Source organism: Numenius arquata, chromosome 4, assembly GCF_964106895.1.
Source record: "Numenius arquata chromosome 4, bNumArq3.hap1.1, whole genome shotgun sequence".
Lineage (NCBI taxonomy): Eukaryota > Metazoa > Chordata > Aves > Charadriiformes > Scolopacidae > Numenius > Numenius arquata.
This window is the reverse complement of record NC_133579.1, coordinates 43,346,026-43,359,574: the sequence shown is the minus strand read 5'-3', so window position 1 is coordinate 43,359,574 and position 13,549 is coordinate 43,346,026. Positions and strand designations below refer to the sequence as shown.

General features: G+C 41.3%; 1 protein-coding gene across 2 annotated transcripts in view; it reads right to left on the bottom strand.

Annotated features, from left to right (window-relative positions):
* GRB10 (growth factor receptor bound protein 10) overlaps nucleotides 1–13,549 on the bottom strand; it is an 88,123-nt gene that overhangs the window by 48,469 nt on the left and 26,105 nt on the right. The window contains exons 2-3 of one of the 2 annotated variants that reach the window (XM_074146223.1): nucleotides 11,258–11,474; nucleotides 8,325–8,466 (exon numbers count right to left, since the gene is read on the bottom strand). In XM_074146223.1, the coding sequence (XP_074002324.1) occupies nucleotides 8,325–8,466; nucleotides 11,258–11,439 (324 nt within the window). In that variant the 5' untranslated portion in view covers nucleotides 11,440–11,474. Of the gene's footprint in view, nucleotides 1–8,324; nucleotides 8,467–11,257; nucleotides 11,475–13,549 lie in introns of those variants that run through there. The other variant, XM_074146224.1, reaches the window with a different exon arrangement.

The window sequence follows — 13,549 nt, the reverse complement described above, 5'->3', positions numbered from 1 at the left end:
ACACACTTATTAGAAGAAAGAATAATACATTAAGAACTTGATAGCAATACGGAGACTATAAATCAAGAGAACAGAGAATTGAAACTCATCCCACAATGATTTAATTAGCTCAGTGGTATTCTTCTAATGCAAAAATGTTATTAAATTCCAACTAACTTCCCCTCTGTTTAGGAAATGGAACAAAACCCACATCTGCAAGCTCTGGAGCAATGCATAAACACCCCATTACCATGCCAACGAACTTGCAAGTTCATTCTTCCCCTGTGCGTCTACACACAAACACCACCTAAGTGAAGACCTAAGTTTCAAACAGATTTCCATGTGGGCACAGTTCACTGTCCAGGTAACTACACCAAGCCCAAAGAAGGCTTCTTCCTGCTGTGATTGAACAGCATTACTCCTGGTACTTAAGCAGCCACTCTGTCAATGGTTTGGAAACGAACAAACCAAACACTGGCTTTGCCTTCAGTCCTTAGAAGTGGATGCCAGCAACCAAGCAAAAAAATTGGGCATCTTCCCAGTCCTGCACTACGTATGTCCTCAGCATCTATCAGGGCTGAGGCACCTGCAGCTCGGCCACAGGTGCCAATGCAGCTCGACATGGGCTCAGCTCGCCTCAGGAAGGACCTCGTGGTCACCTCTCCCACCGATTGCTGGCAGCAACATGGGGCTGCAAGGTCACAGAGGACACACAGCAGAGGCTCTAACCTATAAGTTGGTGCTCTCTTGCATCTGTACTCCTGGGTAGCAGAGGCCCAAAAAAGTTTCTATCCACAATGTCTGAAGTTGACCTGAACTCTCGCCTTGAGTGCAGACAGCACAGACGGCAAGGAGAGCTGAGACTCAGCACAGCTATTCCTGCTATGCTGAGCAACTCCTTAAAGGCTATCTGTATAAAGTCATGACATCTCTGATTCATCTCAGCCATTCACTTACGGTATAATTACAATCACTCAATATAGTTCTGAGGTTTTGTTTTTTTTAATTCCCTACTGCACTGATGTTTATGCCCAAACCCACTCCTGCCCGCCTCACTAGGCACAGAGAGAATTACAATTTCACTCATGTTATGTTTTCCCATTTTCCCCTGCACTCTCAGCCTGATAGCTTCTCAATTCTGTCAATTCCTGATCAAAGCACAGAACAGCTAAATTCTGTTCTCACTGTGCCATTAATGAAATATTATTAATGAAAAGAGTAACATTGTGCAACAAAAATGTGCAAGGGCACACCTAAGATGCACACACAAAAATCTAGTGTGAATATACTAATGCCCAGCTACTACAGCATATACTACACAGATCGCTCAGTATTTACACAAGGCAGTCCTAAAGGTTAATTGCACTGGAGTTACTACTGTAAAACGGCTTCTTAGAACAACTACAAGCGTTACTGTGTGGCTGAACACCCGGTGGGGCTACCAGCGCACATGCAGCAGGGCAGGTTTGGGTCGGGCTGGTCCCAACCCACCGACTGTGCCAGACCACCCTTGGCTGGGCAACGCGTCCCCGGCACCCTGCGGCTGGTCCCAGCCATGCATCCCCCCCTCCCAGCACGCTCCCACTGCCGGAGCATTGCTTACGGGTAGGGAGCCAAAAATGCTCCTGGGAGAGGGGCCAGGTTTGTGTCATTAAAAACAAAAAAATCCCAACAAATAACATACTTTCGGGTTTGAGCGCGAGATGTCCTTAATATTTCCAGTAATTCACATTGGGACTGTAACTACTGTTCTGGCACTTTCCAAAAGCAAGAAGACAAGGACTCATTTCTTCCTATTACCAAGTTCCTTGCTGTAACGGGCGTGAGGAAAGAGAAACAGCTTTGATTCCGCACTGATCCCAATCCCCAGCGGACCACGTGCTGGGCTCCAGAGCCTGCAGACCCCCCAAGCGCCCAGCACTAACAGCCTTGAGAGCTGCCTGTCTCTAGCTCAGTCCAGCAGATTCGTTAGTCTTCAGTTATTCGTTACCTTCTTCTTCAGTAATGAGCAAATGAGACTTTCAAACCCATGTGAGCTCACCCCCCCAGATTTCTTCAGGAGTAAGAGGACAACACGTTCGCGTGACACTGGGGACAACACAACAAGTAATTCAACATCTTTCCTACACTGCCCATCAAATTCAGCTCATTTAATTCAGGAAAATGCCATTTCTCCAAACAAGAGAAGGGCACCCAAGGAAGTACAGGGCCTGTTTTCATACAGTTAGATCACAGCTCCGCAGCAGGGGCCTGATCTTTCCCAATTTTTCCCAAACATAATCATAACTTTCTTTAAAAAAAAAAAAAGGCATCCGAGTCAAACACACCACAGAGCAATCTATATATGATTTATTTATTTAGCTTAAGAGCCTTGCTTCAAAGAAAGACTTGAGAAAAACAACGTGATATATCATGGCAGATACCCACGTAAACCCGCATTTTAAAGTTGGGTCAAAGGGAGTACCTGGATGGGGACATAAGGAATTGTGCAGTTTAATCCAGCTACAGGATTTGGCCTGTTTAGAGAAAGTAAAGTCCTGTTGACTCAACCTGATGTTAGTACTTATTTCAAAATGTCTTGTTGGTAAAGGTTATTCAACTGCAGGATTAAGTACAAAATTTGCTTGTCACACATGCAAAAATCTAACTTGGTACATAAAGTTTTCATTATACAAAAGTTCATATTTTTATACAGCTTCTCTTTTGGAAATCAACATCCTTGTCTTCAAAAGAGCCAATATAAGAGTTTTACAGGAAGAAAAAAAAAGTGCATCATAACATGTAATTAAAACAATTAAAACTAAGAAGTCTGTTTACAGGAGTTCCCTTGAAGGGTAAGTAAATTTGGAAAGAGCAATGGCATTAATTCATGCCCATTTGTGAATTTAATTTGCTAGAAAAGAGTAAATAATTTTGGTACATCAAACTGCTATTTGGAAGTTTGCCTGGGCTGTAGGGGGGGGGGGGGGGGATGTGAGAAATTTGCCCTATTTTTACAGTTGAAAGCTTCATTGACTCACACAAGATACTTTAGCCTAATATCCTGTGGCATTGCAGTGACCTACATGTAATTATTGCATGCTTTTTCCAAAATATTTGTACACAACCAGAAATTATAACCTAAGTTACCAACCAGTTCTTAGTTTATACCAGCAACACAAAGATGGACTTCAATTAGCGGTAACCTAGCTGTCTGATGTTTTTAGCAATCTTCTGGACAAATGTTTGGTCTTGGTTTGGTGTAATTTTCTGGTTTCCATTTTTCTTAGACAAACATATTTATCCTGTTAAGTAAATGATGTTTTAAAAACTTTCAGCTGTCCCTTCTCCCAGCCTGCAATCACTGTCCCCCTCAGACATGGACTGATCTCACATTTGTAGGTGTGCATGTGCTTTAAGAACAACGATGAGGGGAAAAGAGGCGGGGGGGGGGGGGGGAATAATCAAATGGTCTTGCAATGCCCCATAGTGCCACCCAGAAAATGTCCTTCCTGCTCCTGCCTTTACCTGCCCTTCCCAGCAGACAGTTGGAATGCTTACAGCGCTCACAGAGGTCTGCTGAAGTTTCTCCTGGCTCATGGTCAGGCTCCGTGGTGAGAGGCAGATGCGTGGTACTTGAAGCACAGAGAGGCACATGACAAAGGAGGAAACACTTGGTCATGCACTGATCAGGTACCTCCTCTCCCGTCAGCCTCCTTTTGCCCAAGCTCATGGACAATGCTGCTCTCGATTCAAGAACTTAAGAGCTTTTTGGCAGCTACTGCTTGAAGGGTCATACTTTCTCCAAACACAAGACATCTGCAGAATGTGTTGCAGATACTCACCACACTAGTATCCGAAGTAGCTGGTAGCACAGCTGGTTGGTACTTTTTACCCAGGTACTCACCAGCTGCTTGACTACATTATTGAAACTTCAGTGGTGACAATTTTTAGAGAACCATGTGCCATTTGCTATCAGCAGGTTGATATCTGACATTTCTCACCATAAAGCTTAGCTCAAAGTGGGCTGTTTCCACCTGCAGAACTGTAATAAAGGATCATAGTGTTGAACTCCCAAGGAGCATATATCTGTTTAATTACAAATCATTTCTTAACCTCTACCACCAGATGTGCTTGGTCACATAACTGTATTAGTCCAGTCCCCACCACTGTGGAGGTAGCTCAGTGCAGGACAGCCTTTGAAACATAACCTTAAGGCTCACAATTATTTCTCTTTTAAGTCTTTTACTCCTAAATTATCTGTTAGTTACTCAACCTGCCTACGTGCTAAAAAAAAAAAAAAAGTATCTACAATATCTTTTTATTTAGGCTTTTTTTCTAAACCAGAGAAGATTATCCAGAATTAAATCTGCAATGGTTTCAATAAGCCTAACATTCCAGTTTTACCTCCCAGATTGCTATATTGATCTTCCCATTAAATGACTATCCCATTTGCCTACACATGTTTTTAGTTTTGTGCTCGTACAGAAGACCCGTTATTTCTCACTGTTCTCTGCAGTCTTCTGGGGAGCAGCTGCAGTATGCTCCTGCAGCCATCAGCTTTAAAAGCAGTATTCAGTGCCTGACTGGCAGCAGAGCTAGAGGTGGCATACTGCTTCCTGCTGTGGTGACATCAGTACCATTACCGAACAGATCTCAGAATATGTATTAAAAAAAAGAAGTTATTCCTGATATGTGCACTTTTTTTGAGTAAGATAAAGAAAGTGCGTCATCATCAAGAGAAAACAAAAAAAAAAATCTACCACAAAAATGTAAGAAAGGTTTATTACAGCTGTTTTTCATTGCTTTACTGCTTTTACCTTTCTTTGCTAAGCCAAGAAAGAGCATGAAACGAGTGCAGAACAGTGCATAAGCAATTTTGCAAACTGCTTGTTAAAAAAAGCAGTGGCAATGCATGAAAAAAAAAATAAGGAAAAGGATCAGAAGCATCTTAACAAGAAATCTGTGTCTCAAGCTCCAGCTATGGGAATAAAATTTTGCATATGCGAAAAGACAACATCCATGTTTTCAGCTGCAAATATAATTCAAGCTTTTTGACCTGAAAACTCATTTACTCACCCTTTCATCCACACATGCATCCTTTTCCTATAGGGAACAATATACCGGGAAAGAGTTCTACTTTAGTAAAACTTGAACAGAGCTGGCACTTCTTTATGCCCAAGGCCTGGCAATATGACATGAGACTCTTCTGTGTTTAACACAACCATATCTTTAAATTCCTCTTGCATAACCACTACTAAGTTTTATCATTGCAGAGTTATATTTTAACACTCTTAAAAAGTAAGACTGAGTTGTTCCACGAGGAACAATACTAATGACACTTTGTTTCTTACGCAGTCGTATCAGACACCCCAGCTTCCCAGTGATCCCCCACTCTTTAACACGGTCAGCAAACAAAATACCTGCTCCATTCTGAAACCCCCTCAGACTACATTAACCTGGGTCCCTCTCAAGTCCCCTAGATATGAGCTGACCAAAGGCAGCATTTCCTCCACGCCAGGCATGTGCCATGATGCCCTGTGTGATGAGAGCTCCAGCACTGCCAGCTGCTATTTGCCTATTTACCCAAAGATGATCGAGAAGCACGAAGGGAATTACTTTTCACTAACACCTCGAGTATCCCATGTAATCAGAATGGCTCATTCCAATCTCCGATTTTAATTCTTGTTTATAATCTGCAAGCAGAGAGCCTGAAATTAAGCATCATTATGTTTAACCTTGGTTTGTATTTAATGATGTATTTATATTTTTCTTAAAACACAGCTCATTTCACTAACTGCCAGCCATTAAAATGAGCTGTTGCAGTCCTTTAAGTCCATCACTTATTTTGCTAACCAGTAGTTTATATTCTATCTATGGACATTTATCTAAGCAAGAGGACGTCCTAAAAAAATTTCCTCAAATTCCTAAACTTCACATTTTTTTTAATGGGCTGAAGTTGGAAAGATGTATAACATTTCTTAAGTTACTAATTTTTTACTGTTATGTTTAGCAGACTCCACTGAAGGGAACTAGAACTGGATTAAACACAACTAACATCCTATGAGGAGGTGGACAGATTATTTTGTGATCCAACAACACTCCATGTTTACAACTGAGGTATTAAAAATAAAGTTTTCTTCCTTCATGAAGAAACTGAACCTACTCTTTTTTTTCCTTACTTTTGGCAATCAATACTTCAAAACTAGAGGGTTTTTTTCCCAGTTCTGTTTCTCTATTCCTTTATTAAAGAGAGGAAGATAATTCATTAGAGAGGAAAAGAACACTTTCGTATCCTTCCCTCACCCTCAGCCAGTGTTTCTTATTTGCCTCCAATAAGTCAATAAACTGAAGTGAGCAGTCTGCATCTACAGAACAAGCTGCTATTGTCCAACATGCTTTACTTCCTTCCTCATCTCATATCCTAAAAGGTTTTATCACTTTAATGGATTGTCTTTGATTAATAACTTCAGCAGCAAACATATCTACACAATATAAATATTTATTTCAATTTAGGCATTCAAAAGGATTGTCAAAATTTACCATTTAAAAATTAGGTACATCAACTTTTTTTTTTTTACATTACAAAGTAAAATTTAGGGAAAGAAATCTACTTCTATAATGGTCTTTATAGCCATCTTCTTACATGCATTAAAAGATTGATTACTTTTATATTTATGTGCTGTTAAACCACTTGTTTCTAAATTCCATTGAAAACTGACACACAGATCATTTAGGGTTTCATAAGACTTTATAGAGCGATCTTTAGGGTGGCTTGGTTAATTTTAGTAAAAGATACAGCTAACAGGCAAAGAATCGCTGAATCTGGAAAATATTTGGAAAGGTTTGTCTCAGCAAGGCAGCTATGTTGCTGTCCTGTTGGCCAGCGCCAGGAGGCAGAATTGTCCCTTGCTTTTGTCTCCTCAGAGTCAGATTAGCACTGCTTTGGCTAAACAGCCTCTCTGCTTAGCTGCTACCCAGGCCTCTGATAAGGTCCTGCTAAATTTCTAACAGGATGACTCAACCAAATAAGGCCCTAGGAAAAAAATTATCTGTCTTGTACATATAAGAAATACAGTAAAACCAATGTAGCGAGGTGGGGGTCAGCCTCTTCTCCCAAGTAACAAGCAACAGGACAAGAAGAAATGGCCTCAAGTTGCTCCAGGGGAGGTTTAGATTGGATAGTAGGAAAAATTTCTTTACCAAAACAGTTATCAAACATCAGAACAGGCTGCCCAGGGAGGTGGTGGAATCACCATCCCTGGAGGTATTTAAAAGATGGGTAGACTTGGTGCTTAGGGACATGGTTTAGTGGTGATTTTGGCAATGCTAGGTTGACGGTTGGACTCAATCTGAAAGGTCCCTTCTAACCTAGACAATTCTATTAAGATGCACTGTGTCTTTCAAGAAAGCAGACAGCTGTTTGTGGTGATGTAAAGCAATACAGGAAAAGAGAGAGTGTACAGTAGGGTCTACTGCTTGTAGCTGAACTGCCCACCCAAACCCTTTTATAAGTCAGAGCAAATGTAGGAGCTACTTACAAACTAACTGAGCAGTGATACAGAACAGCATCATCTTTTTGGGTACTCAAGCCAATAGTCAGTAAGAGCAACCCATCTTTCATCCCCATGCAAGTCAGCACAGTTTACAAAATAAAGGTTTTTGAGACCAGCTTTAGTCTTTAAATGTGCTCAAGGACTGATACAAAACAAGATGGTTGTTTCTCAGAGAGTGGAGTAGGACTGAGAAGAAAAACTGTTTGCAGCATCAGAGGTTATCGCTCTAGCCCACATGAGAGCTCGGTCTGTGCTATCTTCACTGCCAAGAACCCAGAGAGTCACTCAACAAACTTTCCGTGGGACAATGCTCCCCATAAGTCCCATTATGAGGAGCTGGGCCTGGTTACATGCTCTAAGATCATTATTTTGCTTTTTAAGCAGCTTCATGAAAAACAGTAAAATAAGCAGCACCATGTCCTTAAAGAAAACAGCTGTTCACTGGCTTTGTGGCACCTAGAATATGCAGCATAACATGCACAGATCCTCCTCCAACTCTAAGCTAATTAACTTGACTTCTGAATTAGTAAGTCATTACCCTAGGATAACAAAATCTGAAAGATATTAGGCATAACTGCTATATTCACAACATGCACATATCTGAAAGAGACTTGCTTCATTTTTACAAGCCTTTTAAAAAAGGTCTGAAGCCTGTTTGAAGACACTCTCTCGGCCAGTGCTGCCCTACTCACAGACAAAGCCTACAAGTGCTTCTAGTTATCTTGAAACTTTCTTTCTGCCTTCAAAATGAAATAGTCCACTGCTGGTTTGAACGTGAATGGATGACCCAAAGCTACATCCCATACTCACATGCTTACTAGCAGGTTGACTCTGAGGTAAAGATCCAGGGGCTAGCACTGGAGAGCTTGCGGGGCTACAAAGTTCTGGGAAGGGATTTGGGATGGCCGGCAAAGACGATGTTCTGAATTGCTGTTCTTCTTCTTGAAGTCGCCTATAAACACAGAAGCACTAAGCATTAAGAGGAGCAAACTGGCACCACTAGACCTGGATGTCCTGCCCCACCATTTACGATAATGATACTAAAGAAAAGGAACCAAAACTACTCTTTTTCTAAGCAACTACTATAAAGTTACAGCAACTGAAAGCACAAAGTAGGTAAGTGCATGAGAAAATGACCAGTCAGGCATCTATGTTTGTTTTGTTGCACATAAAATAAACTGCAATATCCATCTGTTCTCGCTGTTGTAAGCACTAGCTTACAAGTTTAAGCTGTGTGTGCCAGAAAGTCAGTTAAGCTCTTCCAAACCAGTGTGAAAGAGAGCACAATGGCAATCACTTGGAGCCAAATTCCATGTGGATCTGCAAACAAAGGTGTACCCCTGTGAAGTCTCTAAGCCGAGACTGCAACCAATATTGTCACCTCATTACAATACCAAATTCCAGAAATGCAAAGACTCAGCTTGAGCAATAAACTGCAATTACAGCCTCCCACCTTATGCCAGTTGTACAGTTACTGTTCAGGCAAGTTTGCATCTCCTGAGAATACGCCTCACGAGCCTACGTAGGACCAACAGTTTCAAGTTCCAGTTTACAATACACCTGTACTGCCCACACCAAAGAAGGAAAGCTAAAGCCTACCAGTTGCCACAGAAAAGCTTGAAAAGATGTAAGACCTGTTCATCACCACACCGATTGCTTTAGGTTTCCCTACTGCTAGGGCATCACCATTGACGACGTACTAAGTGACTCTGCAGAGGGCTGGCTTGCAAAGCCTTTGCAGAAGGCACCATCTAGTGGCAACCGTGGAAGTTTCCAGAGACAATCCGCTAACTCCTGGATTTGGAATGTAAATCATTAAAAACTCCATTTGCTCTCATTTTTTGCCCTGCCTTCAGCAAGCAGCACCTTCTTAACAGAGCTGCCTGGGAGACAACTGCTGGGTTTGCCTCCGGCAGCGTGTCCCACCCTGGGCACGCTCATTGTCTCTGCCCCTACCAGAACCCAGGGGCTGATAAAATAACTACTGGGAAATGTGCTCCGCAGGTAACTCTATCCTGCAATTTAGTTGCCTTAGTGTTCCACGAATGAGCCTTACAGGGTTTTTTGCTATAAATAGCAGGTTCCAACCATAACTATAAACCATGCAAACGACTACTTGACCTGCTCCATCTTTTTTTTTTGTGCTACCCGTGTGTGCACTTCCCTGCAGCACAGGGTAAAGGACAGTGTAAGATTTCTTCAGCCCAGTAGACTTCTTGTCTCAGCAGCTGTGGAACAGTGCTCTGTATTGCAAGTTTTTCACTACCCTCCAATGTAAGAAGTGGAACTACAGACTTGACACAATTAGAAAGCTGTGGTTTCTCTGAAAATGAGAATTCACTACGCTGCGCTGTGCTCTGCCTATACTGCTGCAGTGCATCATTTACTTCATGACTGATACACACATAAAACTGTGCTCTTAAGAGAATTACTAGTGTCAACCCTTCTGTTCTGGCTGCAAAAAAGACACAGACATTCCCCTCTATGGGAAAGGGTCTAGATAACCCTGAATAAAAGTTTCACCATTATTTCCTTTTATGATAAACACATTCTGTTCTTGTGCATATGGAAGCACAGAGTTCAGAAAGGCAGAGTTTCTCAAAAAAAAAAAAGAGTTGCTAAGTTTTGAAATGCCAAAAATAGTTTAAATTAAGTGTTTTGATTAAGATATTTACAGAACATCGACAGTTATAGTACTCCAGAGAGTGCTTTTTCTAGTACGGCCCTATTCAAGGTTAAATATTAAATACTTGTACAAGTGATTGCATCATTAGCTGACTTGCTTGTATTGCAGTTACTGCATGCTACCCATTCATATGGAAAAGCTGCCTGCCTCAAGAATACCATTCCTATAGGAAACACAACAGTGTAAATAATTAGGAGCAACCCTTTTCCTCTCTGGGATTTTTCTTTTATCATTATTAATTCTCACTTCTTTTGGAGAAGACACTGTTAAATACAAGGAAAGGAAAATTCCAAATCTGATTCAGGCAATTTACCTACTCATGCTGACAGGAGCTCCTTTCCTCCTGCTGCCTAAAAAGAAGATTTTGAGAACTTCAGCATCATCCATAGACCTCCCATCACCACCAAGAGTACTCCACCTGAAGCTTGAATTCAAGCCCCCGTACTGACAACAGGAAGACAACTTAAAACCCCTTTTTTTTTTTTTTTTTAAGTAATGACTCATATAAGTGAAAGAGCTGAAAGCGCTCTAGGAAAAACAGTAAAATAACTACCATCTGCTCCTTTTTTGTTTGTTTGTCTTGGACTGTTCATGAAACCTCCATAAAGAGATGTATTTTTTGTATATCAAAACTAGCTGAATGCACCCTTATCAATGTACTTGATCTCTTACGTTTTATAAAATGAAGCAGCTGTCAGTAGGCACCATGCCTGAGAGAACAGTTTTTAACAGTTTGGAAATAAATCTAAATATCATTTAGATATAAAATCTAAACACCATTTCTGCAAATTGGTACCAACAATACACTTCTACATGTCTGCTACTACAGGTACATCAAATTGATTAAAAAAAAGGGTGAAAATGTGACATTTATGCATTTTACAAAATACATGGAAAGTTGATGTCCTTCACCTACCTGTTACATCTTTTTTCCAATGCAAAAGTCCAGTCTAAGCTAGGCTCCTACCGAAGTTGATCTCCTATTTGAAAATGTAGTTCTTTTGAAGGTAGCTCTAGACAACTTTTAACAAAAATGAGGCATGTCCCTCATTCCTACCTGACTGCCATAATGCGCACAGGCTGAGACCGCTGCACCTTCTGCCTTGGAGACATGGGCTGCAGGGCGCCAGATCCCGAGGACGGCAGCTGACTGCGGTTGAGCTGACCATTGTGAAGGAGCGGAGTGGTTTCCGACTGCATGCTGCAGGTGGAGTATAAACTTTCAAATGACGAATTCATGTCATTTACCAAAGCTTCTAGGTCCACATCGTCATCTGAAAAAAAAAAAAAAAAAAAAGAAAAAAGAATAAAGGCAGCATAACACACCTGGAAGTCCCAGACAAATAGAAGTCTGGAAAGCCAGAAATCATCGAGGATGATTCAAGGATTGGAGCATCTCCCTTATGAAGAAAGGCTGAGAGAGCTGGGACTCTTTAGCCTGGAGAAGAGAAGGCTGAGGAGAGACCTTATCAATGCTTACAAGTATCTAAAGGGTGGGTTGAAGGAGGAGGGAGCCAGACTCTTTTCAGTGGTTGCCAGTGAGAGGACGAGGGGCAACGGGCACAAGCTGGAACATAGGAGGTTCCACTCAAATATGAGAAGAAACTTCTTTACGGTGAGGGTGACAGAGCACTGGAACAGGCTGCCCAGGGAAGTTGTGGAGTCCCCTTCTTTGGAGATTTTTAAGACCCGCCTGGATGCAGTCCTGAGTAACATGCTCTGACATGCTCTGGGCAATCCTGCCTCGGCAGGGGAGTTGGACTAGATGATCTTTATGGTCCCTTCCAACTCTAAAAATTCAGTGAAATTCAGTGAAGCCCAAAGACTAAAGTTATTACATAATTTTATATTTATATTTTTACATCGCAAATTTTTTATTGCAGAAAACATTTATTTATTTTAGAGCAGTAAAACGCAGCTACTAACAGCCAGCAATGCACATTTATTTGATCTGCCTTGGCGAAAAACTACTAACAGAATGAATTATTTCTACTACAGTATTTACTATACATATAATCAAAATTTGGTGGGATTTTAAATTATGCCAATGCTAATGTGAAACACCACTTCGTTTACTGATAAACTGACATACATTTCAAAAGTATATCACTTACAAATACCTTGGTTCAACTTGTCAACGTATGAAGTCAAACAGTGTAGTAAACCCTCTTTTAAGACCCGATAATTTAAAAGAAAAAAAACAGTGTTGCAGAAGTCAATAGGTGGAAGACACACTCCTCTGCTGTACACCTCAGAAAGCAAACATTATAGTTTGTTAAAAATTCCATCTCTATTTCTCTGTATTCTTGTGATACAGTATTTTGAAGGGCAATGCTAGCTTTTAACTGTCACTCCGAGGGCTTTATAAAAATACCTGTAACCTTGCTCCTGCAATGTGATAGACAGACCCCTGCCTTAAAGAGCTCAAAGTAAATCAACTACGGATGTGGTGTGGGTGGTTGGAGGAACATCAGTCCCTAAAAAGTGCACCAACCTTTCCATATACGCCACCTTACCTCACAGTAAATAAGTAACTTGTGCTCATTCGTTCCTCCTTAAGGATCATAATTACCCTGCAGGACAACAAAACTCTGCGAGCCCTTTGCACTAACCACTCTCTGAACTCCTATTGCAGAGTACTGTAATTACTCCCCCAGCCACAAATTACGTCACTCCCTATCAGGAGTTCAGCAGGCTGACGAACACACACATCGATATCTGCTTCTGGTTACTGCACAGCCACTGCCTGAACAGCTACCTCAGACCCCACACAACTTTGTGCGTCCCAAAATGTGTCCTTATTTTCCAGCTGTAATTGGCCTGCTATAATATACCATTGCTGCCTGCAAACCTTGTATCTCACAAAACTCTTCACGACACGGATGGAAAGTAGAGCCAAGCAACGGAGCTAGTAAACATTTACACAGGGCTATGCAGTTAAAATATGCTTTTCACCACAAAAATTTTCTGATACCCATTCTTTTGCCATGTTTTCTAGGTAAATGAACCACCAGGAGCATCACCATAAACAATTTTGTACCAATATCATCTTTCTTGAGGATATAATCTGAAACAGCACTGCTTAATTTCTGCCCACCAACAACGTGCCTCAATAACCACAACGGGATCTGAACATGGCATTTACACAGCAATTATTTTGGATGCTGACAACCCCAGTTCTCAGTGTTGGACAAACCAAAGATCTGCTCAGAATTAAATAGGTGCTGCTCATGTACCTATGTCTGAGCTCTATTTAATGACTTGAAATACTATGCTCCTCACTGAAAGTTGGTAGGCCCTTTAGTAAAGTAAAAGCCACTTGGCCTTCACTGAAAACATACATGCAAGA